The 27567-nt window shown below is 44.8% G+C and overlaps 1 protein-coding gene across 3 annotated transcripts in view; it reads left to right on the top strand.

Annotated features, from left to right (window-relative positions):
• The window catches only part of Tgfb2 (transforming growth factor beta 2), an 81484-nt gene extending 57161 nt beyond the window's left edge, over positions 1-24323 (top strand). For 2 of the 3 annotated variants that reach the window (XM_041635341.1, XM_041635340.1), the window contains 5 exons: positions 15388-15520; positions 15629-15739; positions 17570-17747; positions 18567-18720; positions 21602-24323. In XM_041635341.1, the coding sequence (XP_041491275.1) occupies positions 15388-15520; positions 15629-15739; positions 17570-17747; positions 18567-18720; positions 21602-21760 (735 nt within the window). In that variant the 3' untranslated portion in view covers positions 21761-24323. The remainder of the gene's footprint in view (positions 1-15387; positions 15521-15628; positions 15740-17569; positions 17748-18566; positions 18721-21601) is intronic. The other variant, XM_041635342.1, reaches the window with a different exon arrangement.
• The last annotated feature ends 3244 nt before the right edge of the window (positions 24324-27567 follow it).

Genomic DNA, 27567 nt, shown 5'->3' with positions numbered 1-27567 from the left:
AATAGGTTTATGACTTTTATATCCAAACTCATTGAAATATCAATTTGAAAAAAAACCCAGCAAAATGGTTTTGTGCTTAAATGGGGCAATCTTAAACTAGCTGAAAAATTCAGTTATTCAGAGAGCAAGCCCTAAAGTTTCTGGATGCCCTATGACCTCTGGGTCTTCAGATATTCTGCTCCCTAGAGAATTCTGTAGTGGCTCCGAGTCAGCTGAGATTGATTCCTGGAAGATGCATTGCAATATATTGGGATTCCTCAGGGCGCTGTGCAGAGAGGGTGTGTGTGTGTGTGTGTGTGTGTGTGTGTGTGTGTGTAATCACATGCTCATACACCCACTAATGTACACCTGCGTGTAAATTTGCATGTAGATCCAGTCATTTCCCTAGTGTGTAATCCCTTGAGACCTCTGTAGAAGGAGTACCCATGATTCCCTTCTTGGAGACTCTGCTTCTTCCTGGGAAGGAAAAGGGCAATTGCTTCTGGACCCAGGTGGTTTCCCAGAGCTCTCCCGCTGGCTGAAATGTGAGAGCCTAGAGCTTGGAACCAGGCGCTCCCCAGCCTCACTGGGAAGCAGCTTGTTTTACATTAGCTCATTAGCTGCAGACTAGTGGAGCCGGAGCCAGACCACGGGGTGATGTGCTGCGCTCCCATCAAATAGAGCGCAGAGGAGAAACCGCTAAAATGCCACCTCCTCACATGGAGCTGGTGTGAGGTGGCCAGCGGTGCTGCCAGGTAGCCTAATGACAGACCTGTGTGAGCCAGCAGTTGGTGGGTGTGTTGAGATAAAATAAACACAGTGGGTTTAAGAGGAGTGGAGATTCTTGATCATGGACATGCAAGGCCCTGGCACCATTTATGTTTCTGGGGAACAAAGACACACAGCTTTGCCGTCTCCACGGACATACCATGAGAATGCCCCTCTTCAGTGTACTCCGTCAGAACCTAGACAAGAGGAAAACCAAAGCTGCCCCCTCTCTTTCTCTGGTCTCCTTCCTTCTCTGTTCAACATAGTTCCTAAAGGGACCCAGCTCTCCACAGCCTGGACTCTCACTGCTGAAGGAAAGCAGTGGCAAAGCCATGAAACAGTGGCGCAACCATAAATCATGTATATCCATTGAATTTTCGCTTCAAACTGTAGATGGTATTAAACTTTTATATTTAAGGATGAAATGGAGAATTGATGTTTATGGATCAAAATAATTGAACCATTTTAGTAGTGAGAAGAAGTCATCCCTCTCTAAGCAGATGGTCTACATATCTATGCAAGATTCTGAAATGCGCATCTCTGAGGCTTTAGGTTGAAAGCTCGGTCAGACATTGAATGGCCTTAGACCTACATTTGGAGAGATCTGGGTTCTTAAGATGTGAAAGAGGGGGCTCCTGGCTACTATCGGGAGACAGTGCTAATGGAGTTCATGAAAACTGCCTCTTTCTTCCCTCTTCATCCCGTGTGTGTATGTGTGTGTGTGTGTGTGTGTGTGTGTGTGTGTGTGTGTGTGTGTATGAGAGACAGAGAGAGGTGTGTGTTCGTAAGAGAGAGAGAGAAAGGGAGAGAGAGAAGAGAGAGAGAGAGAGAGAGAGAGAGAGAGAGAGCTCGGCTTTCATTTCTCATATTGCCCAAGGGGATATAAAATAAAAAAGAGGTCAGCCAGAAAACCTGACTGTCTGGTAAATTAGACTTGCAAAATATGCTACTGAAAAAAAAAGTTATACTGTGCTCCTGTTGTATGGAATTTTACAGCACACAATCCCCTTAAGACTGATCTCACCTCTGGCGCCACGTTGGAGACATACAGAGCATAGTAACCATTTCAACCCCCCTCCAAAACAAATAAACAAACAAAACAGCCATGATGTATAAAAAGTACTCTCCACACAAGGCCATCAGTATCTCAGGGTTTCCAGAGTGATCAAATGGCATGCCTGCCTCCTAAGGACATTGAATTGTTGTCATTTCCATTAAGTCATGATGCTACTCGGCGTCAGCTAACCTCATAAGTAGATGGGGCTCAGAAAGTTGCACGGACGCCAATCCTTCTTGACTGGGTTAAAAAAATCCCTGATCATGCAATAGTAACTATTACTATTAATAGTGCTATTACTCCTTTTTTCATAATATAGCCCAGGGACAAGAGAACAGTATTGATAATTATTGTTAGCACATACAGTATTCACCATGTTGCGTAAGTGCTCTCCCTCTCCTAGTGTGTGTGTGTGTGTGTGTGTGTGTGTGTGTGCGTGCACGCCCACATGCGTGTATCTAAAAAGAGCCATTCACTCTTTGTAAAGACCCTAGAAATGGTAGGTAATGCCATCTCCTCTATAAACAGGGACAGTGGAGCCTGGTGAACTTCAGTGACTTTGTTGGCCACTGGGCTAGAGGGGCCATGCCTGGATTCCCACACAGGCTATCTGACTCCAGGAGCCATATTCTCGGCCTTTTCACCTTATCAGCAGAAAGCACATGGCTGTGGCATCGGGACCACATGTGCTGAAGGCCGAGCTTTGCTCTTTGGGGATCCCCAGACAGTCCTGCAGCTAGAACTATTACAAGTTGGTACAATACAAATACAAGCCGGGTGATGGTGGTGCACACCTTTAATCCCAGCACTCGGGAGGCAGAGGCAGGCGGATCTCTGTGAGTTCGAGACCAGCCTGGTCTACAGAGCTAGTTCCAGGACAGGCTCCAAGGCCACAGAGAAACCCTGTCTCAAAAAAAAAAAAAAAAAAAAAAACAATACAAATACAAGCACCTTTCTTGTCAGAGATGGGCCAGGGCTTATGCATGGAAACCTTGCTGAGGCTCCGTCTCCCCAGCAATTACCACTGTAGTTTCTCCAACATTCTCTTGAACATTTGTATAACAATGTCTCTACTTTACAGTTGGTTCCCACATGTGATAACAAAAGCTTGAGCCCTGTGGTCCCTATTGCACACAGTCTGGTTCCTGGTTGCTCCTCCATGAGTTTGCCTCAGGGCTTCCCTAACGAACATTTCCCACACTGTCTGCTCAGGAGCCATTTAGAGAGAAGAAGAGCTTCGCAACTAGTCAGGCCTGGCTTTGCTATTGCTTCCTACCTTTCTCCATATTTGCTTTTGTGTCCAACAAACACCTCTTCTCCCTGAGCCTCTACCTTGGGAACTGGAGGGAAAGGTTTTCTTGAAAGAGTCTCTGTGGTAATGTGCCTTCCAGGTGTGGCAAATCTGAGGCAGAGGTGGGCCATTATCTGGGTTTTACTGGCCCCCTGGGGCGGGGCCATATTTCTTCTCCAACTAGCATGCGATTAGAAAATCACTGTGATGCTGTCTGGTTGGACTTGGTCTGACCTGTTTCCTGTCATGAGTAGAGCAGGGTAGGGTAACAGGGTTGGCCATCAAATGTCATTTTATGGCTTGTGTGCTTGCTTGAATAAATCTCCAAAGACAGTGAGTGGGCTGGGGGCCATGATGTGTCTTGCTTGTCGTTTTGAAGAACAGTCCTTTACCTCATCCCTATCCTCTCCCTACTGCTTTCTGGCCCGCCATCTGACAAAGAGATTTTCTATTTCGGATTGATCTTTAATCTTTTAATTTGTGTGTATGAGTGTGTGCTTACATGTGTGTATGTCACCACATATGCCTGGTGCCCATGGAGGCCTGATGAGGACATCCGAGTTCCCGAACTGAAGTTAAAGACATTTGTAAGCCTCCCAATGTGGATGCTGTGAACGGGACATGGCTCAGTGGCTATCTCTCCAGCCCCCTTCTGAACTGATTTTCAGTAAAGTTCTTTTGACCTTGCTGCAAATGTTTAGTATCTCGACTTTTCTATAACCTCCTCGAGCCCAAAGTCTCTTCTAAGGAAGAACACATGCTTACTCTGTGACTCTGGCATTTAGAGGAAGTTCAAAGTAGTCTTTTTGATGGAACTTCTGGTCTAGAAGAAGGCTCAGATCACAGCTTTGGAGGACGCCTGTTCAAGGGCGAATCTGGATGGTTGAAAGGTGCTACTGACTTCTCTTTCCTTGACAACCGCCACAGTTCTCGTGGAGAGTTTAGACATTGAGGCAGATGGTGATGGTCCCGGTTTTCAATTAGTTATAAAGTTGGGCCCCTCCAGCCTCCTTCTGTGGCTGTGCTTGTCTGAATCGTGCTCCTTTCTGCCTTGGACTGCTCTGAACTTCCCCTCTTCTGGTCCCTAGACTTTCTTACCCACTCCACTCACTCGCTGGCAAAGCTTCTCTCTACCCATAATGCACTTCTAGAACTATCCATGTGCCTGGCTCTCTTTGGTACCTTAGGTCTTTGCACGTCCATGATGTGCTGTGACCTACCCTGTCTGTCCCCTCAGGGTCAACTTCCCGTCAGAGCCACCTCTCAGCTGTGCTTTCCTCTTTGATGCCCTAAATCACCGAATGACCTCGATCGTGTGGTCCCTCCATCTTCAGGTGTTTTTTTCCTGGCCCCACTACGCTTGCCTGCATGAGTACTTCATAGGTGCTTTTGAATGAAGGCAAGAAAAGTTTCATAACAAGATCATTGTTAAAATAAATGTGTGACATCATAAAGGGCTCTTTAAGAACCATTACTCACTCCTTTAGCTTTGGAAAATGTCCTGCATTGGTTTTAAAGATCTCTCTCCAAATATTTACGGAGAAAGAAATGGACTTACCTACCCATTTTCTGTTATTTCTTTAGCAACTGGCAAAGTAGATAATAACAATGTAGGCTTAAAAAAATAAGATTCTGTAACAAGTTAATGGAATTGATACTCTTGGGTTTAGGAATGGTTTGTCTCCTTAATGGCCCATGCACTTACGACATGATCTCCAGTGGAAGGGTGTTGACAAGTGGGGCGCTGAAGAAAGGAGGCAGAGTGGGAAATGAGTGCCTTGAAGGAAGATCCTGGACAGTGGCTAATTTCCATGGTGTAGTGGGGATTAGGTCTAGTAAGACTGAATTACTCTTTACCCAAAAGTGACTTGTTATGTGTCAGGTCCAATGGGTACCCCAACTTCCCCCCAAAGGGCAAGCCCACTGACTTAGTCCAAAATTGAGTTTAAGCTCAATTCAAGCTGGACTACAGAAGGAATTCTGGTGGTTAGATGAAAACCAGTGTTCCTCAGGAATGTGAGAAAGGGAGTCCCATTTAACAAAGGAAGTCATTTCCCACGGACTCTCCATTGACACATACCTCTGGCACCTACTGGCATATCAAAGCCCATGCTGGCCTCCAGGCCTCCTCAGTTCCTACTCATCCTTACTTGTTATACTTTCCAAAGCACCCACACTAGCTTCCTGGTCCTTCCACCTCTTGCTCCACTATGATATCCCCCAGGCTGTTCCCGACTGCCCCCTCTTTTATTTATAAGGGCAACCCTCCTCTTCTACCTTCCTCTACTATTTTCTTTCCAGATATTTTCTCTCTTGCTATTCTCCCCACTTCCCTTGCTCTGGCCATGTCCAACTATTTCTCTTTTTCTAGGCTCTGGACTCTTCCAGATCCCTCTGGATTCTCTCTCTCTCTCTCTCTCTCTCTCTCTCTCTCTCTGTCTCTCTCTCTCATCTGCAACACCCCCAATCATGGTGGTGTGGCTTTCGTACACTATGAAGTAAGAGTACCCTATGTTGGCCTTTCTCCGGTCATTCATGCCACGTTGGCACATACTCTCACCATGCCGTGACGTAACTCACATGCCCTCAGCAGAACCCAAACAGATTTGACTGCCTAAGCTTTCACTTTCCACCCCCCAAAATATGAACCACATAAATCTCTTCGCTTTTCAAAGAACACAGTCTCCGGGATTTGTCATTGCAACAGGAAGCCAATTAAGAAGCTAACCCCTAAGCTCTCTCTATTTTTTTTTTTAAAACAAAACACAGTCTGATTCTTGACTTAGTTAAGCTTAGGACTAAATAGCCCCAACCACTAATGAAAAACACTCAGCTGAATGTAAATATGTGCATAAATTATAGTCCAGGCCACACATAAGTAGGCACCAGTAAATAGAAAGACGCTGTTAGAACCAGTGTTCTCCAAACCTGGTGTGTTAGTCAGTGTCAGACCAGAGAATCAGAAAAGAAAATCAGAAGATAGCCCCTGGGAGTCTGGGGGCCTATCTTAGACTCAACCACCTCTCTGGCCAGGTACTGGGCTGTGTAGTACAGCCTTAGGGAGTAAGGAAGTTCAGCCAACCAAAGGACATGTGGCCTTGAACCATCCAGTGCTGCTCTCCATAATCTGTCTCTTCAGAACTGGTGTGATTTAGTCTGGTAGAATCCCTTCTAAGCTGTGTGATGTCTGTGATGGCCTCACATGTCCCCCCGAGCAGCAGCATTGGTGATTTCAAGTGACAGAGGTCTCTTTCACCCCTTAGACCTGGAGAAGTGAATTTACTCCTTTATGCCTATGTGTGTGCAGCCACAGCACAAAGGCCCATCTTTAGAATGAACGAAAGAAGGAGAAACAATGAGAACGGTAAGGTGTTTCCATCACAGAGGAGGAGTATGTGTGTGGGGATCTGAACACAAATCTGGTGACGTTAGTGTAAACATAGATTTTCTAAAATGTGTTCTTCTTGATCTCAGGTATACTTGATTGTACAGACCATAGATGTCTGTCAAGTGCAAGAGATAGCACTCCTATGGCACCACTGGCCAGGTTACTTGTGCTCCAGAGAGTCTATCTTCACTCTCTTCTTTCTTGCAGAGCTGATGCCTGTGGCAGGTTGACTGCTGACTCCAGAGATGTCCTTGCCAGGCATCCATTACTTAGGACTTCTTGGAAGGGTACAATTACAAAGGAGCCGTGACAATTACAGGACATGGTGTTAGCAGTAGTAGTATGTACCAGGTCTGCTAAGCCACCCCAGAAGGTTAATAATGCCAACCTTGCTTTGTCAGTCACCCCTAAAGTGGCCCAGTGTGAGCAGGAAGAGAACTGCTTTTCTGCCTCTGGAGAAGAAAAACTTGTTTTGCCTACTTCTGCTTCTCTAGAAAGTTCCACTTTCCATCACTTGAAAATTCTGTTTTCTGCTTTCCCCCTGATCGTATTCTCCCAGTAATGAGTAACACTGCAGAAAGGGCCTCATCCAGTATCCTATCACAGACCCTAGTGATTCTGTTTCTGGGATATTTGTCACCTCTGTGGTCGGTCTGCGACTGTATGTAAAACCCTAGGGAGTTTTCATCTGCCACTTTCAAAGATTGGTTGTTCAGGGACTTACTTCTCACTTGACCAAGTGTTTCTAGGGTTGTTGGTGATGGGAATCTACACAGGACAGGGCTGCGTAAGGCGCCAGGGGAAGGCTGAGTGGGGCAATAAAAAAGTGTCAGAAAGCACAGTCTTTCTCTGGAGGACTGTACAGTGTGGCCACACCTTTCAGAGTTCTCATCACTGCAGGGATGATTAGGTAAGATGGGACCACATGGAGGAGGGCAGGTCCCCTGTAGTTGTCAGACTAGTGTCCGTGACAAGATGGTCACATAAAATCACGGAGGCACCAGAAGAATTACAGCTCATGACATTTTAGCTAATATGTAAGTTTTTGAAACTTATTATAAGGTTTTGAAGGCTCACAGGTCTAGAGTGTGAGAGTTTGGTGGTGCCTGACTCCAAAAGTCCCCGAAGCCATCCCAGCACTGAGGACCCTCAAGGGCACTGTGCACAGAGAACCTCCAGGGCTACAGAGTGGGGGAGGAAGGGGTCCTTTCACCCAGCCAAGAGAGACTAAACGGGCCTTACGGCTCTCTCAGTTGTTGAAATCCCACTCTCTTTGCTGTAGACAATGCGCCATAAAGTGTGATTTCAGAGACACCCAACCAGGAAGGAAGGAACTGCATCTAACAGTTCTGGTTTGGGTGTCGCAATGGTTAGCGTTGACAGCATCATGATGAAGTCATTGAGTAAGCAGTAGAAGGTATGATGCCAAAAGGAAGATGTGTGTATATATACTCATATATGAGTGTGGTATGTGTGTGTGTGTGTGTGTGTATAGAAAGACAGACAGACAGATAGACGGATAGATTGATTGAGTGGCAAACAGCATTCAGAGAGAATCCAGTGAGCTAAAAACCTGGATAGAATAATCAAGTTCACAGCTGAAAGGAAGACATCTGTATTTGTGATCAAAATATAAATTCCAAGCCGGGTGATGGTGGCGCACGCCTTTAATCCCAGCACTCGGGAGGCAGAGGCAGGCAGATCTCTGTGAGTTCGAGACCAGCCTGGTCTACAGAGCTAGTTCCAGGACAGGCTCCAAAGCCACAGAGAAACCCTGTCTCGAAACCCCCCCCACAAAAAAATATATATATAAATTCCATAAGAGTAGACTACAGCAGGGAGGTCCAGAGTGTTCCTGCTCCCATGCTCCTGGGTCATGCGGGAATGTGATGCAAATACAGGCTCTTAGTTTCTCATCCTATGAAACTGCCAACGCTGAGGCTGGGGCTAAAGAGACAGACAGACAGACAGACAGACAGACAGACAGAGATAGAGGTTACTGACTCAATGGATGATGAACATGGCTACTGCCCAAATAAAGTCATTTGCATTAAGAGTGTGCCCCAAGCAAGGAATGTAGATGCCCCAGACCACATTCACCATGCTCTGTGTTCTTCCCATGCTCTGGATCACATATGGACTTGATTGAAGAACGAATCATTAGAGAGATTTTGCCTGGTATCACAGAGCTAAACTGCAGCTACCCAAGAGGGGAGGTAGAGGGAGGAGGCTTGCAAGTTCAAAGTCAGCCTGGCCTCCAAAAGGAGTTCAATGCCAGCACAAGCACCCTAGTGAGACCCGGTTCTAATCTTAAAGATAGAAGGCGGGACTGAGATACAGCTCAGTGATAGAGCACTTACCTAACTAGCACAAGGCTGGGTCAGTACCCAGGACTGGGGGTGACAGAGGGGCATTAACAGTGAAGCATCTTCAACTTGACCTGAAGGAAGCTGTTGAAAAAAAAAAAAACAGCTTCTTGTGATTGGGGTTGTTGTCTTGGGAGCAGAGAGAGAACTTCACATTTCACTAGAGAAGCAAAATGCATCTTCCCTACGCATCCGGGCTCCTCCTTCCAGGCTTTGCCACTGTGCAGAGTCCTTCAGGCTTTCCCCGTTTAGCTAGAGGATGGGGAAATTCAGAGCCTTGCTGTCTATTGCACGGGGATTTTGTTGGACTCAAAACAAACTTGGAAACCTTTGTAGAGCTCCCTTGACTGCACAGCCACAAGACAGAGGGACTATGATTTCCTGAGCCTGCTTGGTGGAAATGTTCAGATGAGGCAGAATCTGGAGAATTTGAAATGTCTAGAGGTGGCAGGTGGCCTTTCTTGTAAAGTCACAAAGAGAGGCCTCTGCATAAAAGGAGAGATGGGAGTGAGCTGGCCGGTCTGGAGTAGCTGGTCTCTGAAGTGCCTCTCCAGTCTTGAGCTTTACGATTCAGAAGGGCATAGCTTGGTGTCAAGCACATCCAAGAGGTTCATGGTCACAGCCAACAGAGTGCACACTTGAATCGGTATTCGTTAATAATATTGGAGACCCTAATCATATTTAAACACGCTTAGTCATTAATGACACTTGGAACACTGGAAACATTATGACTGTCATAGCAAGATGGGCTGGCAGCCGTTAGGCCAGAGCAGGTTTTCTCTATAGCCCTGTTGTAAAGCCTGCTTTCCCTTAGAAGACTGCTTGAATCGACCCCTCAGTTCTCTGGCAGGGTCATTAATGTCCGGATGTGGATAGTAATGTCCAATTCCCACAACCTTCTTGCGATGCTGTGGTATGTCATGGAGAGATGTCACCCTTGGCACGGGGCCAAATTCCCAAGTTGATTTACAGTCCTGTTCTTTCATGGTGAAGATTTTTCTCTGCTGCAATCTTCAACTATACTTTTACTTTTTTGTAAGCCCCTAAACCATTCGGTAACAGGGTGACTTTCACCTCTAGTCACTCCCAGCTGGCTGCTCTCCAGGGGTGGGGGATGAATGAATCCTTTTGTGTAGGGGTTTTGTAACTCAGTGAGGAACTTAAAGCCTTGCCAAAGGTGAGAGGTGAGGGTTTTGCACACGTTGTATATAACTCGTCCATATCAGCAAGGTAACGAAGGCAGCACTGTGGGTGGCAGCTAAGCCCAAGACAGAGAAGTCTCATCTTCAAGCTCTTAGGAACCCCTGATAAGGATTCAGTGAGGAACTCTGGTTGGTCAGCTCTTTAAAGGAAAACAAAAATAGGGCCTGTGAGATGGCTCAGTGTGTAAAGGTGCTCGCTGCCAAACCTGAAGACTTGGGTTTGATCCCTACGACTCACATGGTAGAAGGAGAGTCAGGTTTGTGAGGGTTGTCCTCTGACCTCTGTATATTTACTGTATCACTCATGAGTGAGCACACACAGATGCACTCACACACAAACATACACATGCACAGGATTATAAAAATGAGAGAAACTTTAAATTATCTTAACTTGAAGAGTAACGAAGACACTTGGTCTCTACATTATCTGTTTGCATCTGTGCTCTCAATTCTTTTGGGCCACAGGTGGAAGTGGGTTTTCTGGATCTCTTTACTCTTTTTTAGGAACTGCCCTACTGTTTTCAAAAACACACGTTTTCCTTACAGCAAGTCATCATTCTGAAGACCCTCTGGAAAGCTTTGATTTTTCATGGATGTACTAGTTCCCTTTTCTTTTGGTCTTGTACATCATCAGCTTCTAGCCATTTAATTAACTTGCATAATTGCTATACCAAGTCTGGGTGTCATCAGCCAGCTGGGAAGCATGCACAATGGGCATTTGCTAAGCGTGCAGTTCAACAGGCAAGGCCAGAAGTGGTTAGGAAGCAATGTCCTAGAAGAGCCAGCATGTTGCAGATTCGAGCCAGCTGAGATAGACTCTGAACTGAATGGGCAGCCTTGGTTAACTGTGACATCCACCAAATTACCTCTGCCGTCATACGTTGTAGAAAGAAACACAGCAACAAATGGCTTTGGATCCAGAAGGGAGTAGCAGCTGATCCCATTCGATGCCCTGGTTCATAGACAACTATGGACGGACTAGGATAGCAAAGGCTAAAATATAATGGGAAGTTGACTGGTCTAGTCCTTTTTGTATGACGTCTGTGTGTGTGTGTGTGTGTGTGTGTGTACACGCACGCACGCGCATGTGTGTACATAAATGTGGAGGCCAGAGTTCAATATTGGATGTGCTCTTTTATTGCTTTCTGCCTTTTACTCGATCTCTCAGTGACCCTGAAGCTTATCCATTCAGCTAGGCTGACCGACTGGTGGACTTCTGAAACCCTCCTGTGTCTACTCTGGAACTGTAGTTACAGATGCACGCCACCATGCCCGACTTTTCACGTGAGCACTGGGGTTCTCAACTCAGATCCCCATGTTTGCAGGACAGGCTCTTTACTGCTGGAACTCCCTCCCCAGCACTTTGCGACGGCTCAAAGGGACCATGAGCAGAGGCAGCAGGCTGACGGCCCCGTACATCTGCCCTTGGACTTGACTTAGCTTGCTGATGAATGGGAACAAGCAGGAATGGAGGAGCAGCACCTACAGCTTTGAAGTGAAGATTCCATGGCGAGGTGTGGCTAGACACTTATGTAGACAGTTCTGAGAAGGAACCCTGAATCCTGTGGAGGAATCCTTTTAAAAAGCATCATTCGTCCTTGTTAGCCACTCAAATGATTAAAGGTTTGGGAGTCTGCCCCTCTAAACACGGTCTAAAGGAACTCCGTTTATTTAGCTTAGCGAGAGGGAAAACATGCATGGTGAGGGGACTTAGTTCCAGTCTTCAGGAGCAGGAGGGCTGTCCACTGAGTGATGGGAAACAGCTGTTCCCTGCCTCTGCTGAGGGCGGAGAAGAGTGGAGTGGGGACTGCAAGTGAGTTTAAGAAGTCGCAGTCCGGAGAGTTCCAGACACAGAGGCAGAAAGAGAGTGGTCATTTCTCTGTCTCAGAATGACGTGGCCTCCTGTCTTTCATGGTGTTGTTGACACGTAGCCTTTTCATGACTCTTAAATCTATACAAGAAACAATCCAGTAGGCCCTTTCCTGATTTCAAAAGAGGTGAGTTCTCCATTGACTGAGCCCCCCAGTGCTCTGTGGCTGAGGAAGCCCCAACCCCTAACTCTTCAGTGGCTTCACAACAGAAAAAGCCAGGGTCCTTTGCTAGCCTGTATCCCCCCTTTGGAAATCAGAATAATATAGATTTACACCTACGTAAGGAAAAGAATATCATCAGCGGGCTGGTTAGGTGGCTCAGTAAAGATGTCTGCCCCCAGGCCTGCTGACCTGAGTTCAATCCCTAAGACCCACACCGTGGTAGTGAGAACTAACTTCTGTAAGCTGTGCCCTGACTACCATACCTACCACAGCACACCACATGCCTCTGTACATGCTCACACATGTATAGAAATGTAATAAGAATAAAAATTTTTCTATCAGTTTGCCCATACATATTTTTCATCCATTTGATTAATGTGGTCATGATAGTCTTGTCTTTAGTGAGATTGGATATTAGATATATGCGTGTATATGTGTGTAGATAGGGTCATATACATGTATCATGTATATCATAGACATTTGGATATTCATTTAATTTTACATGCAAAATTTATAATCATATAAATTGTTCTATATAGTATCAAATGATTATATTATATTAATTTACATATAATTACTTAAGGTATAAAAATGAGTTTTGTTCTGTGTAGTATCCCTAAGTACTAATTGTATGAAGATAAATACGCTACTAAGAGCACAGAAAATTGTGCACAAAGACCACATCACAATGTCTCCCCTCACAGAAGACCCTATTAGGAGAAAAATCCACAGCCAGCAGACGAATCCGGGTGTGCTCTGAACCACTGGACTGGAAGGGAAGTGGATGGAATCACACTTCCACTATTGTTTCTATCATCTTACCCCATCTCGGGCACATTGCACCACTTCTCCTCAGTTGGCCAAGCTGTGTCTTAGTCGCCCAAGACAGGTTCTTACCCCTAGAGGACTCACAGCCTTTAATGTTTCATGTCAGCCTCGGCTAGGTGTGCATTCCACCTGCATCAAGGTTTAGTACAATCTTCTTCAAAGACTTTTGCTTTGATTATTGAATTCTTTCTACCCTATGGAAAAGGTCGTGACCTCATGGTCCCGCTCGGATTGTCATAGCAAAGTAGTAAAATGGCTTGGGGTGGGGCGGCCTTTGACTCCTCCCTCATTTTCCGTTTGCTTCATCTACTTTACAGGGATCTTTGGAGGACTAAGTTAAACCAAAAAGTGTGCGTTAAGCCTAGAGTCCATTGTACCCAGCCCTCAAGTCATATTCATTTGTTTTCTTTGACGAGTAAAAAGCACTTCTTGCCTGTTACAGGATCATGGTCACCCCTATATTCTTCCATTTAGTGGGTTTTGTCCATGGGGGCAGGCCTGTGGACAACATTTGCATAAAGTTCATGAGGACATCTAAGTATGTAAATGAATGTACCTGAGCTACAAACCCAACTCTTGCTTCTTCCTTCTCCATAGTACTTTGTCAATCCAGGGGTGAATCTGCTCTAACCCCAACTATCCCAGGAAGCACTGGTTGTCACATTATCTCAAGCTAACTGTGAAGACGTGTGTGTGTGTGTGTGTGTGTGTGTGTGTGTGTGTGTGTGTTGGAGGATGCATTAACAACTAGTTAGAAAGTAACATGTTTTGGTTTTGCAGGCAACCAGGGAACAAATATGTCTATTAGATATCTAGAGAGTCACTTAGTAGCTCTTGAACCAGTGGAGAGTTACTCTTTGAAATGTTGTCCAGTTGATGGCATGACTCCATAATCTGGAGGGACCAAATCCCTATGTAAGAAATACCCTCAAAGACTGAGCTTCCAAGGTCCCAATGAGGAGCAGAAGGAGGGAGAACATGAGCAAAGAAGTCGGGACCACGAGGGGAGCACCCACCCACTGAGACAGTGGAGCTGATCTATTGGGAGCTTACCAAGGCCAGCTGGACTGTGACTGAAAAAGCATGGGATAAAACTGGACTCTCTGAGCATGGCGAACAATGAGGGCTGATGAGAAGCCAAGGACAATGGCACGGGTTTTGAACCTACGTAAAGTGCTGGCTTTGTGGGAGCCTAGCCAGTTTGGATGTTCACCTTCCTAGAAATGGACGGAGGGGGGAGGACCTAGGACTTACCACAGGGCAGGGAACCCTGACTGCTCTTTGGGCTGGAGAGGGAGGGGGAGAGGAGTGGGGGGAGGAGGAGAAGGGTGGGAGGAGGGGGAGGGAAATGGGAGGCTGGGAGGAGGAGGAAATTTGTTTTTTTTTTTCCTTTTCTCAATAAAAAAAAAGTTAAAAAAAATTAGACTGAGAATCAGGAAGATCTTTATAGAACAGTATGGCTTGAGTCCCTCAGTACTGCTGAAAGGCAAGAAACAAGCTGGACGTAGGATTCACCAAAGCTCCGGGAAATTTAGGGTCACAGTTTGGTTCATAAAATTCGATTGTTTTGAAACAGACTTGTAGAAGTCTGTACCACAGAGTTGCACTTCCTGATGAAACCCCAGAGTGGCCTGTTGTCACAGCTCCTTCATTATCTTCCTGACATCTCGGTGCCCCGGGCGGATCCATTTCCAGACTCTCAATGGCACACTGCACTAGACCGCTCCTGCCCAGAGTCCTTCCTTGATGTTAGCATGCAGGATTTCATCATAAATCACAAATCATGCTCAGAGTCAAAATCCCAGCCACAGGTTTACCTTAAAAGCAGGGCCCATATTTTAACGCCAGCAGATTAAGGAAACGGGGGCAAGCCCGTTCTCCCTCTATTTATAATCTGAGGACTAGCGAGGGAGGGTGTGGGTTTTCTGAACTGAGCCCTCATCTTCCAGATCTCCAAATTAAAGAAATAAGGAGACAGAGCAACAAAGCCACAAGCTTCATATATTAAAAAAGAAAAAAAAATTATGGTGGATTCTTACAGAGCTTCTGTCAGAAAAGTAAAATCAGAATGGCTGTCACTTTTCTTTCGCCAGTGACTTTTATGGTGGCTGTCTTTATCAGAACACACAGCAGATCTCCTAGCTATACTTTTCCGAGCAAATGGCCTGGTGTCGTATTCTCACGCGTGGAACCGCACTACCGGGATGACATTGCACGAATACAGACTTGGAGATAGTGTCAATAATGACTTGGAAGAGAGTGGTTGGTTTGCCGGGATGACATTGTACGAATACAGACTTGGAGCTAGTGTCAATAATGACTTGGAAGAGCGTGGTTGGTTTGCCGGGATGACATTGCACGAACACAGACTTGGAGCTAGTGTCAATAATGAATTGGAAGAGAGTGGTTGGTTTGGGTTTAGTCATGCTGCCAGCATTCAGCTGAGCGATTCCTCCTGCTCTTTCCCCTCTCCAGATCCTCAAATCCAAAGACTTAACGTCTCCAACCCAGCGCTACATCGACAGCAAGGTTGTAAAAACGAGAGCAGAAGGCGAGTGGCTCTCCTTCGACGTGACCGATGCCGTGCACGAGTGGCTTCACCATAAAGGTTACAAAGCTCCTCCTTTGTCTTCCTAGATGTGGCCCCAACAGCCTGTGCGCTGACTCCAGACATAGACGCACGTACAAATGACTTCCTTAACTTGCTGTTTTCCAGACAGGAACCTGGGATTTAAGATCAGTTTACACTGCCCCTGCTGTACCTTTGTACCGTCTAATAATTACATTATCCCGAATAAAAGTGAAGAGCTCGAAGCGAGATTTGCAGGTAACTGAAGCTTTATCCTTACTGGGAAAATCTCTTCTGAGGGCGGAAGTCAGTTTGCATGTGAAAATGGCATTGCTTGGTGAAGGGTGGGCACTTTCGTGTATCTGGGCGATGATCTGCTCAGTGGGAGGGAGAAGGAAGTGCGCCTCGAGACAGGGCTCAGTGACTAAGAGCAGGTCCTGCTCTTGCCAAGGATCTGAGTTCAATTCCCAGAACCTGCACCAGGGAGCTCGCAATTGCTTCTAACTTCTGCTTCAGGGGAACCTGGCGACCCCTCTTGGCCTCCAAGGGCACCTGCACTCAAGTGCACACACAAATAAATATTACTAAAAAATAAAATAAAGGTATTTTCTTTTAAATGGAAAGGATTGGAAGAATGGAGTAGACTCCAGACTTTCCCTGCTTCACACCTAGTGATGAAGCCGGCTCTGTAACCCTGTGAACAACAGCTCTGTTAATTGTTCCTTTACTCCTCACCTAAGCAAATCAGCTTCCTATCTGCTGAGATTACTGAAGTAGATGACAAGGATTCAAGGAAATACACTTTTAACTTTCTTTTTATTTATTCTGTGTGTCTTTCATTCATCTCCCTGTCTCTTTGTATCTACCCTCCATTCCTATACCCCTTCAAAGTAAAACTAATTCAGAGAAAAAAGGCGGAAAAATTAAAAATTACATCATGGATGCTGAGGAAATCCATTTCTAACCCACTAAGCAAAGTTTTAAGCATTAACAAACACATTTCACCAAAGAAAAGAATGATCTCACGTCTCAGTTTCTGTAACTCACCTTCCAGGTGTTGGGACACACCACCTTTTTCTAGCCTGCACCCTATATGCAACTCTACCAGATTTCTGTAGCCACTAACAAATGCAGAAGGAGGCTCTCCTTTCCCCTGCTCACCTTTGAGCTGAATTCATCAACACACAGAGTAAATAAGGATGCCAAGGGTTCAAGTCACTTGACTTAAGAGACAGTGGACTGTTGGGAAGAGGAGGTGAAAGGGAAGTCCATGCCGCACGCTGTTGTGGCATCTGCCAGCCTTCCCTCCTAACCTCACCTGGGACCTCAGTCCACTTTTAGAAATTCTCAGTGGCCCTTGGACATGGAAAAACACTCCCTGAAGGTGTAGAGATTTATTTTGGTCTCCAACCTAGCCACGATTCTCTTGAGTGGAGATTAAATGCTTAAACTGGCAGTCTCTTGTGCATGCTTTGGGAAGCTCAGGTTTCTAAATCTCAGATGGAATCAGAAAAGTGTTGAGGATGCCATAAAATGAATGAAAAAGCTCTTTCTGTACAGCTTCCCAAAATAGCATTAGGTAAGGGTGACTTCTGTTTCCTTGAACCTAGTTCACGGCCGTTTCGCTGCAGCTTGGGTTCTGCTCATTAGGAAAGCCTTCTGGGTTGATGGTCTCACGGAAAGAGCGAACCAGCAGGCGACAAGGCGTGCTCTATGGCTGTGGGTTCTGTTGCTGAGGGCTTGAACACAGCCCACACTGAGGATGGATTAAAATAAACTGCCTAGATTGCCCTTGGACCATAGGTCAAAGACTTCTTCTGTAGTGACTTTCCCCAGTAACAGCCCTGCCTTCAACCCAGAACTGCCTTAGACAAGAGGCCCATTTAGATGTGTTCATTGTCACTTGTGGGAGGCCCATTGTGCCCTGTCTGTGTCTGTGGGGAATGATGATAGCCAGGCAAGGCAGCCGCGGTGTTCGTCGCTGTCGTTCGTGACCGTAGGCATGGGGAACTATATTATATAAATATTGCTGCTTATATTTGATAAAGGTAAAGCTAAATGTTTATTACCCAAATGCGTTTTTTCAAGGTATTGATGGCACCTCCACATATACCAGTGGTGATCAGAAAACTATAAAGTCCACTAGGAAAAAAAACAGTGGGAAGACCCCACATCTCCTGCTAATGTTGTTGCCCTCCTACAGACTGGAGTCACAACAGTCCACCCGGCGGAAGAAGCGTGCTCTGGATGCCGCCTATTGCTTTAGGTAAAGAAATGAAAATAAACGAATGTTTGCATCTGCTAATCCTAGCGTTGTCTTTGCTTCCCCTCCATATATTGACCTGGATTGAAGTCATTGCTCAAGGACAGGTATAGACAGTAAAGGTTTTGTATCTCGTAATGACATTCTCCCCAAGGCTTTCTCAAACTATTTTATTTTATTTTTTTATTAAAACATAATTACGATACATCACTTTGTGCTTCCAACTCCTCCCTCTTATCCCATTTACCCATGCATTCTGGCATGTCAATTGGTGTTGGATCAGGGCAGGATCCTCCTTACGAGGTGCTTACCACCTCATAGGTCACAGATGGAGGAGGCTATTTTGGTTGACAGAGCCAGTGATTATGGCAACAAGACTCCATAGTTCTTGAACTCTGATTCATTCCTTGATCTAGCAACAGGTGGCAAAGCATAGGATACAGTCTCGAAGGGGAATGCCTCCAGGGGCTCTCTGAAAATATCTGTTAGATTTTATTCATTGTGTGCACACCACAGCAGCAGAAGCTGGATGGCAGCTCTTCAGCAGGAAGGACTCGGCTCCTTTCAACTGTCTTCTTGCTTACTCTTAGTTCACTGAAGATGAATGTTGATTTTCCAGGTCACAGACAAGAAGGCCAGGGTATAGAATACATACAGGAAAGTAGTTCAGGGACTCACTGTTGGCATTGTGTGAAATGGTGAGAGCGCTTACAAGGCCAGTCTCATGGTATTTGCCGTGAGTGGAATGAGTCACTTTCCTGACACAGGGTGAGATGCATGTGAAATCAACTCCCAAATCCCCACTGCTTCTTCTTTTAACAGAAATGTGCAGGATAATTGCTGCCTTCGCCCTCTTTACATTGATTTCAAGCGGGATCTTGGGTGGAAATGGATCCATGAGCCCAAAGGGTACAATGCCAACTTCTGTGCTGGGGCATGCCCATATCTATGGAGCTCAGACACTCAGCATACCAAGGTAAGTATCTGAATCATTTGTCTCTTCTACTCTTGCCTCAGTTCGTCATAATAATAATAGTAACAATGCCAACCTCAATAGTGTTGTGAAATATAACCTATATATTTAAGATGACTATCTCTAAAACTCCATTTGTTAGTGGTTGCTTTTTTTCATACAGGATCTCATTGTGTAGCCTTAGCTGTTCTGAAACTCCTTATGTAGATCAGGCTGGCCTTGAATTTTTGGCAATCCTGCTCCTATTTCCAAGTGTTGATATTCCAGCTATACACTACCACATCTGTCTCTCTAAATCTCTATGACTAGAACCTAAAGTGAACACAGAGCTAAATATGTTATCAAGTTTTTTCAATGAGGACAGCAGGATAACTCAGCAAGAAGACCCAAGAGTGGATGCCGTGCATCCCAGCCCGGATGAGCATAAACTTCTTCTACCTTCTGATAGAATCATCCATGGACTTCCTCTTTGTGGCTCATGGTGTAGGATTTTAGAGATGGGAAGGACTTCAGACATGGTCTTGTTCAAACAGAAGTTTTCTAAAAAACAGAAGTTAGTTTTAGAATGTGTGGGTGCCTTGCCCAAGATGAAAGAGAAATCAGTGACAGCCCAGAGCTTGGATTACAGCCCTGTTTGTTTTATAACCTGGTCCCCATTGCTCCATCTTTTTGAGCTTAATTCCTCAAATGTGGCAGAAAGTAGAGGTTTTTGTTCTGCTCTTTATGCTTCTGTAAATCTCCTTATTAACGAGGATTAGAAACATCGCCTTCACTGCAGGGTAGGAAAACGAATCTGCTGCCAGAGAGATCGCATTTGGCTGAATTTGGGAGCTGGGACGTTATCAATTATTTTAGACAATCTGTGTTATTAAAAATGGCTCTTTCCTGCTTATGAAAGATTATGTATTAGTGGAATATGAAATCTATTTGCTGGTATATGCCTGCCTGGACTGGAACTGAAATGGACAAACATGGCTTCCCTTCCTCCAGTCATCTTCCCAGTGCCCCTGTAGGCTTGGCACTCAGGGCTGACCACGTGCTTGGCCATGTGAGGGAAGCTGGCTCATGCCTGTCCCTTTGTCTGAGCTCTCTGGCCAGCCTGCTTCATCTGGACTGTAGCAGCAGTAGCTGAAACGCGGGCAGAGCCCGGTTGCCAAGTCGAAACGTAATTCTCCTCCCTGATACACAGAGGGAGTGTGTGAAGGCTGAGGCCAGGCTTGTTTTCCAAGGAGAAGGAAGACTAACTGTCATGGTCACAAATATGTGGTTTGGACAGTTCCCCAAGAAGCCAGGGGTAGCCTAATAAAGTAGTCAGTGTTGCTGCGCTCAACAGGTCTCTTGTCCTCAGCTGAAAACATCCCAGGGAATCTCGAGGAAAAGGTCACTTGTTTGACTAACACATTAATGGCATCCTTGGAAATGTCTCTGTCATCACTGGGTGACCTACACGCTCCCATCAGTAAGAGTCACACACTCCTGTGATGGAGGCTGGGATAAAACTGCAGAACTCTGTGCAGCACTCTCTCTTCTATTGTATTTAGTTCTTGAACTTACTCGTCCCCATCCAACGTGAGAAATGTTAACGGGGGTCAGTTAGTAGTGTTGCTTTAAGCAAAATAGAATAAAGTGAAAGATTGGAACCAGAGATTAGCTAGGTGGGTGGGGTAGTACACGCCTGTGATTCCAGAACTCAAGTGATGCAGGAGGATTGTGAGTTTAAGACCAACCTCAGCTTTATGGTGAGTTCAAGGCCAGCCTGGTCTGTTATATAGTGTGGGCTACCAAGGAAGATTTTGTATCCTAGTGAAACAAAACACAGAGTCCACGAGGTTTCCATGTTGCCTTTTCCTCCATTCTTCCCATCACTGTAATTCTAAGGCATGGTCAGTAAAGGGATTTTGTAAAAATGAAAGTGACATTTAATCGGCCTGAAAACATTTAATAGGAAGATATCCTGCTGTAGGCAGGCATCCTTTTTATACCTGAGGGTAGATTACAGTTCTTACAAGAATGTCAATGGAATATTTTATTCCTCTATTGTCATTCTGTCCCCTGGCACATGAGTCACACACTGTCCAGACAAGGCTTCCTAGAAATACAGGGCAAACAAAGAGACCAGAATCCCCAAGGCCAAGGAGCTCTTAAAATGTGTGGGAATGTGAAATGGGTATTCATGAAACCTTGGTTACAAATTTATATAGAAATAAGACCAAATAGAAGGATGCCTGGGGTCTTTGTGTAGCAAAAGCCAGTAAATTTATGGGGGAAAGATAAAGACAATCTAACTGAACAATTTGGTGTGATCTGGCTTTTTAAGGAATCATTTGTTTAATATGTGCAAAAAGAACACAAGGCAACTTGTGGGAAAAGTCTAAATTTATCGTTGCTAAGAACACAAGCCAATCTGACCATAATTTCGAGTAAGAAAAACAATAATTAAGATGGCCTAATCAGTGGCCCTGAGCTGGGGAGATGACTCAGTGCGTAAGATGCTGTAAGTATGGAGACCTGAGTTCATATCCCCATTGACCACATAAAAGCTGGATGTGGTGATGGACTCATAACCTCAGAGCTGAGAGGAACAGAGACAGGAGGATGCCTGGAGCTTGCTCACCAAGCCAACCTACAATCTGCAACCAAGCCAAATCAGCAATCTGTAGGTTCAATGAGAGACCCAGACTAAGTAAGATAGATAGATAGATAGATAGATAGATAGATAGATAGATAGATAATGAAGTGGAGAGAGACTGAGGAGGACACCCACCATCAATTCCTGGCCCTTGCTTGCAGCTGCACACACACACACACACAAGTACAAAATGTAAAAACAAATGAAACTCATCACTTGCTTTTGTATGTGTCCCTCCTGTCTCGTGTCACTCAGGTCCTCAGTTTGTACAATACCATAAATCCTGAAGCTTCTGCTTCCCCTTGCTGTGTGTCCCAAGATCTGGAGCCACTGACCATCCTCTACTATATTGGCAACTCACCCAAGATCGAACAACTTTCCAACATGATCGTCAAGTCTTGTAAGTGCAGCTAAGATCCTCAGAAAAGCCACGACACGAAAATCACGGTGACAATGACACATGACAACCACAATGACGATGATGATGTCTGTGACATGAGGGAGTTTGGATTCATCACTGTTTAAAAATAAAAGTTGGAGAAAAAGCGGTACTAGTTCAAACATTTTGCAAGCTTGTGTTCTGTTTGTTAAAACTGGCATCTGAGATTACAGCAACAACAAAAAACCATGGAAGGCTTCAGTTTGCGTTTCACCTACTTCGTGAGAGACACAAAAAGAAAACATCTTTTTTTTTTAAAGGAAAAAATAAACACTGGAAGAATTTGTTAGTGTTAATTATGTGAAAGAAAAACAAAACAAAACAGGAAAATCCGTTTCGTGGAGTTGTACGTATCGTTTCCACCCCATATTTCTCCCCGAGCTTCTCCTGGTTCCTCTGTATCTCTCTGCATTGGGCACTTCCCTGTCCCTTCCTCTGAGCTAACAGTGGCTTATTTATTGTGTTACTATATAATGAACCTTTCCTTGCCCTTGGAAAACAAAACAGGTGTATAAAGTGGAGACCAAATGCTTTGCCACAAACTCATGGACAGCTTAGAGAATTTGAACTCAAACCAGCTGGAAACACAGGAAGTCATGCCGGGATGGGACCCCCATGAGTCCTTCTATGACCGAGCAAGTCTGCAAAAGTATAGACACCCCCAGAACACGTGCTGTGTGCCAACTGCTATGGAAGCTTCAGGGGTGGCCATACACTGAGAAGGCCTGTTAACAAAAAGACTTGGAGTCAGTGGGAATCTGGAAGATTTTTTTCTTAAACCTCTTTTCATTGTAAATGATTCTTTGCCAGTTTAAGCAAGCCAGTGAAATGTTGACCTGTATTGACGTGTATTGTCAGACTTTGGACCGTGACGTGGCTGTAGAGCTCCGATACAGGTTTTTTCCTTTGTCTTGGTATATGTAATCACACTGATACTATTAAAATAGATGGGTCTAGAAGCCAGCATAATTGAAAACACATCTGCAGATCTGTTTTACAAACTATTAAATCAAAACATTAACTACTTTATATGTAATAATGTAGATCCTTACCATATTTTTGATATTCTGTAATAATGATTGTGATTTAGATTGAACTTAAATTTGAACTTTTTTTTAATGATCATTCAGATTGTATGTTTGTTTCCTTTAGCTGGCCAGTACTTTCGAATAAAACCCCTAGATTTTGGCTCGCAGTACAAATTCATTGTTTTAAATATTATCTTCTCTGCTTGGCTTTTATGTATTGTCCATTTAATGGCATACGATACCTGGGTCCATTTTTCCCCCTTTCCTTTTCTTTTCCAAAAGACATAAAACAAAAACAAACAAAGAGAACCAAAAAGATATGTTTAAGTTCTATATTTTCTCTCCATCTTTTCTGGGTCAGTACTAAGTAGACCAGATGATGAAGTTTCTCCTGGGAAGACAAAGGTGTGTGAGCACAGATGTTGTTTTAGAGAGTGTTTAAGAATCTGAACTCCGAATCTCGGTGACTGGGCTAGGAAAAAAATTCTGTAGCTTCCTTTAATTCATATATTTGTGGAATCTTATTACTGTTAAAAAGCGGACAGCTGAAAAGCAAAGGCACCCCTTTCTTTAGTCAGCCTTCGGTTTCAGGGTGAAAATTGAGAGATGCCCATTTTGAGTTTTCCAAAGGGGAAAGGCCCAGGTCACATTCATCATTTCATTAACTTCCCTGACGTTCAGGTTTGGAAAGAAATTACTTGAAAGAGCACAAACTAAATTCCCCCTTGCCAAAATCTTCGTCCTTTCACCTGAGTGAGAATGGTCTAGAGCTGAGGTTGGCTGTGGCTTGAGGAGCTAGGTTGTCCTCTCTTGCAGAGCCAGGGCTTGACACTGGGCTTTGCAGGGCATCCTCGTTACGTACTTAACTTCAAAATACAAACTAGTCCACAAAACCACGTATTATTTATGGTCTGACCCGAAGGGCAACACGGGGAGGTGTGAATACAAAGAGAATTTCTTTGATATGATATACTTTGGGGGAGAACTTTCCTTTCTATTCATTAAGATGAAGAACAGGATTCGCAAGCCGGAAGACAGACAGAGCAAGCACTGGTGAACGGCCGATGTGTCGGGTGCAGCACAGGCCCAGCTCTGCCTTCCCCTTCCACTTTTCTGTTGTTTCTATATAAATCCCCTCGCTCTGCAAATATTTTCCTCTCAGATAAAATGATGTTTTTAGTCTGTATGAGTTTGTCTCTCCTTGAATGCACTGACTGCTTTTTTCTTTTTTTAAGATTTCTTGAATCTTTTTCTCTCATTTTTTTTTTTAAAGTCTGTGGGGTCTACAGGTCTTTATTTCCCATTAGTGAATATTGCCAAGGGAAGGGTGGTAGGAGGGGGGTGCATTAGCATATGGGAGGGGCAGCAGGTTGTAAGTGTTAAGCAACAGTACAATTTTACGGCTGGCATGGTTTTTAAAGAATGGACTATAAGAATAGCTGTTCTGTGTTTTGATGACCAACTATGCTGTATTTTAACACAATGTATGTCTGGTTTTTGTGGTGCTCCTAGTGGTAAATAAATTATTTCAGTTGTATGTTGCTGTGTTCTTCCTGTCAAAGAATCGTGTTTGAGACCAGAAAGCGCATGTGACATCACGAGATGACAGGTCCACGGGAAAAGCTGTGCTTCAAGCTGTCTTCTGCGCTCTTATCCCTCAGCTGCTCTCTTCGGAAATACCACAGTACAGCTTCAGAGCCAGCATAGCTATCAAGGACCGGGGAAAGGCTTTCCTGTCTTTTTATTTTCTCATTTATTACTGTTTGGTGATTGTTTGGGATTTAGTTTCCACCCAGCTTGACTGTCTACCAGAAAAAAAAATATGCAGAGATATTTGGGCCATGATTAGGCTTTCTGGTTCTATGTTCTGCCAATCCCAAGGCCAAAAGAACTGGTCTAGACAGGATCCCCTGTCGCCCCATAACTTGGATAGTTACTGAGCCGGCCAGATATAACAAAAGCCATGTGCACTTTGGGGTCGTTGCTTGGGAGCAGTTACGCCTGTCCCAGGTTTACCCATAGCACTGTAGACACACACACACACACACACACACACACACACACACACACACGTGCTGTTCCCTCAGATCTCCTCAGTTTTTACCTATGGGACCCCACTTCTCAAGTGAGTTGCCAGCCTCTTAATAAATAGAACTAAGGAGAAAGTAGTTGAGACTCGGTCTGTTCTTCTCAGTTTGTCCAAGGCAAGAACTTAGCTGGTGCCTGCTGTGCGGTCCACGTGTCAGAAGCAAGCCCTCAGTTTGAGTGTGGAAGCAGACTAGAGAATGGGTCCTTCTCTGCCATCTTGTCACTTGTTTCTGCCATCACATCTTGTTTGATCTTAAGTGGAGGACCCATTCCTCTCTGACCTGAGTCCTGGGTTCTGTGTAGAGTGAGCTAGCCAAAATCTGCCACCCATCCCAGTTATAGCACAACTAATTGGTGGGCGAGAATGAAAGTGTGGTATACAGGCCAGGCAAGGACAAAAATCCACCTCGCAGCCCCCAAAGCATTAGAAATTTCTCGTTCACTCCCATTACTAACTGTATCTTTCCTTCCTCCTTTATTTTCCTTCATTTTTATTTTTTTTATTTTTATGAGACAGGGTTTCTCTGTGTAACAACCCTAATTGTTCTGGAACTAGCTCTGCTGGCAGGCTGCCCTTGAACTCACAGAAACCCTCCCAAGTGCTGGGATTAAAGGTGTGTACCACCGCCCGGTTCCTTCATTTCTTCTTTCTAGTGGTAGTACTGGGGCCGAATGCAGGCCATCCTGTACACTAACTAAATGTAGTAGGGCATCCTGTACACTAGCTAAATATAGTATGGCTGAGCCAGCCTCCAGCTGTTTCTTTACCTTCTGGTGAAGAGAATATCTGATTTACATGTCTGCCTCCTTGCTGGGAACAGCCAGGAGGGGACATCCTGAGCTCTGTTCCGGCTCATCACTGAGCATCCATTTTGGTAGTCTTATGCCTGTTCTGCACTGGGGGCATGGCGGGCCTTGCAGTCATGAACTTCTCTTCATTTCCAGACTGTAGCTTGAGACCACACATCTCCATCGTGGTGGTCGATGTGTAAAACTCTCCAGACCGTATCTCTCAAATGGATGGAGCCATCAGTCATCCCTGAGGGTATTTCTCAGTTCTGTAGACTAACCTTTCGGTGGCACGACAGGCCCAGAATTATTGGAAAGTAGCTAGTTGAATGAACGTCACCGCATGGCAATAGTAAGGGCAGTGTGTCGTCAGACCCTGCCTGCGCTCAGCTGATTTGCTCTCACACTTAACGTTCATGCAGATGTATTTTTTTAAAGATTTATTTGATTTTTAATTACATGGTGTGTGTGTGTGTGTGTGTGTGTGTGTGTGTGTATGAGCACATGTGAGTAAAATGTGTGCAGAAGCCCAAAAAGGGTGTTGGGCCTCCTGGAACTGTAGTCCCAAGGGAATTCGGGTCCTCTACAAGGGTAGTATGCTTTTCTAAGCACTGAGCATGCTCTCTAGCCCCTAACGATATTATATCTAGCACCGTGTCATGGGAGAGTAAGTGGGAGCTCACGGTGGGTTGATCACTTCCTCCACAGCCATATAGTTGGCAAGTGGGGGGGGGTGTCTAGAACTCTATCTATCACCAATACACGAGTCACGTGTGGGTCCCTGAAAATTAAAAATAGCCAATCTGACTTGAGACGGGCTAAGGTATAAGATACCCACTAGGATTTCAAAGACTTAGGTAGGAACATGTGCAAAATTTAAAATGTCTCAATATAATCATTTTTATCCTTTTTGCATATCTAAACATTCTTGGATATGCATAAATTTAAATAAAGCATTGGTTAAAATTAATTTCACCTGATTTTCTTTAAAATTATTTTATATAATTACTAAAATACATATGTATTTTGAGTTGAGTTCTATTCTATAAGACAATTCTGGTATGGGTTTTTGTTTTTCTCTTCTCCATGTCTCTGGTTTGTGAAATGGGTCCCAGGCTGGCTCAGCCCCCCCCCCACCCCAGCGTTGGGCTTACAGGTGTGAACCACTCACTCCCCCAGCACTGCTGCAGAATTTGAAAGCAGCTCCATCCGGAAGCAAAGGCTAAGCTATTCCCATTAACTGTTTTATCAGCCTTTGTTTGTGTAATTGATGTGTGATTGAACAGTGTTAGGACCTACCCTGTGGGAGGGGCAGCTTTGGTCAGTCAAACTTTAGGGGTCGACCTAACAGCAAGTCCTCAGTGACAAAGGTCAGAAGGAAAATATGGGCCTTTCCTAAGCCTCAGTGTCCAAGTCCCTTGTAATTGGTAGTTGTCTACTAGCAATGGAATGGGCAGTTCAGCCTTTTTCTGGGCATACTGAGCTATTGAGCCAAATTCTTCTACCCATAAAGGCTGTATTAATGTTCCAGTGGCAATGGTTCCTACCTTCCTCAAGGGAAAAACAAAAACCCGAATACCTAGTGTGCTTGCTTAAGTCACCGGTCATGAGACAACGTCAGTTTCCCATGAAAGAAGATAAGCAACATGGCTGTATCTATTGGGCTGTCAAAGGGCAGAGTCAGGTTTCCTGTCCCCGGGGTACTTAACCTAAAACTAACATATCACACTCGCAAATTAAAGCTAGAAATTACAATGTGCACACAGACACGAAAAGCCAGGACATGTAGCCTGTAAGACTGTCCTGGAAAACTCATCTTTAGCAACTAGTTCCTTTGATTCTATCAAAGATTGTGACTGGAATTCTAGCAAAATTCC

This window comes from Microtus oregoni, unplaced genomic scaffold (genome assembly GCF_018167655.1).
Source record: "Microtus oregoni isolate MIOR12 unplaced genomic scaffold, Mior012 000047F_ref0000412, whole genome shotgun sequence".
Taxonomy (NCBI): Eukaryota; Metazoa; Chordata; class Mammalia; order Rodentia; family Cricetidae; genus Microtus; species Microtus oregoni.
The sequence above is the reverse complement of the archived record's forward strand: the minus strand, read 5'-3'. Positions and strand labels throughout refer to the sequence as shown.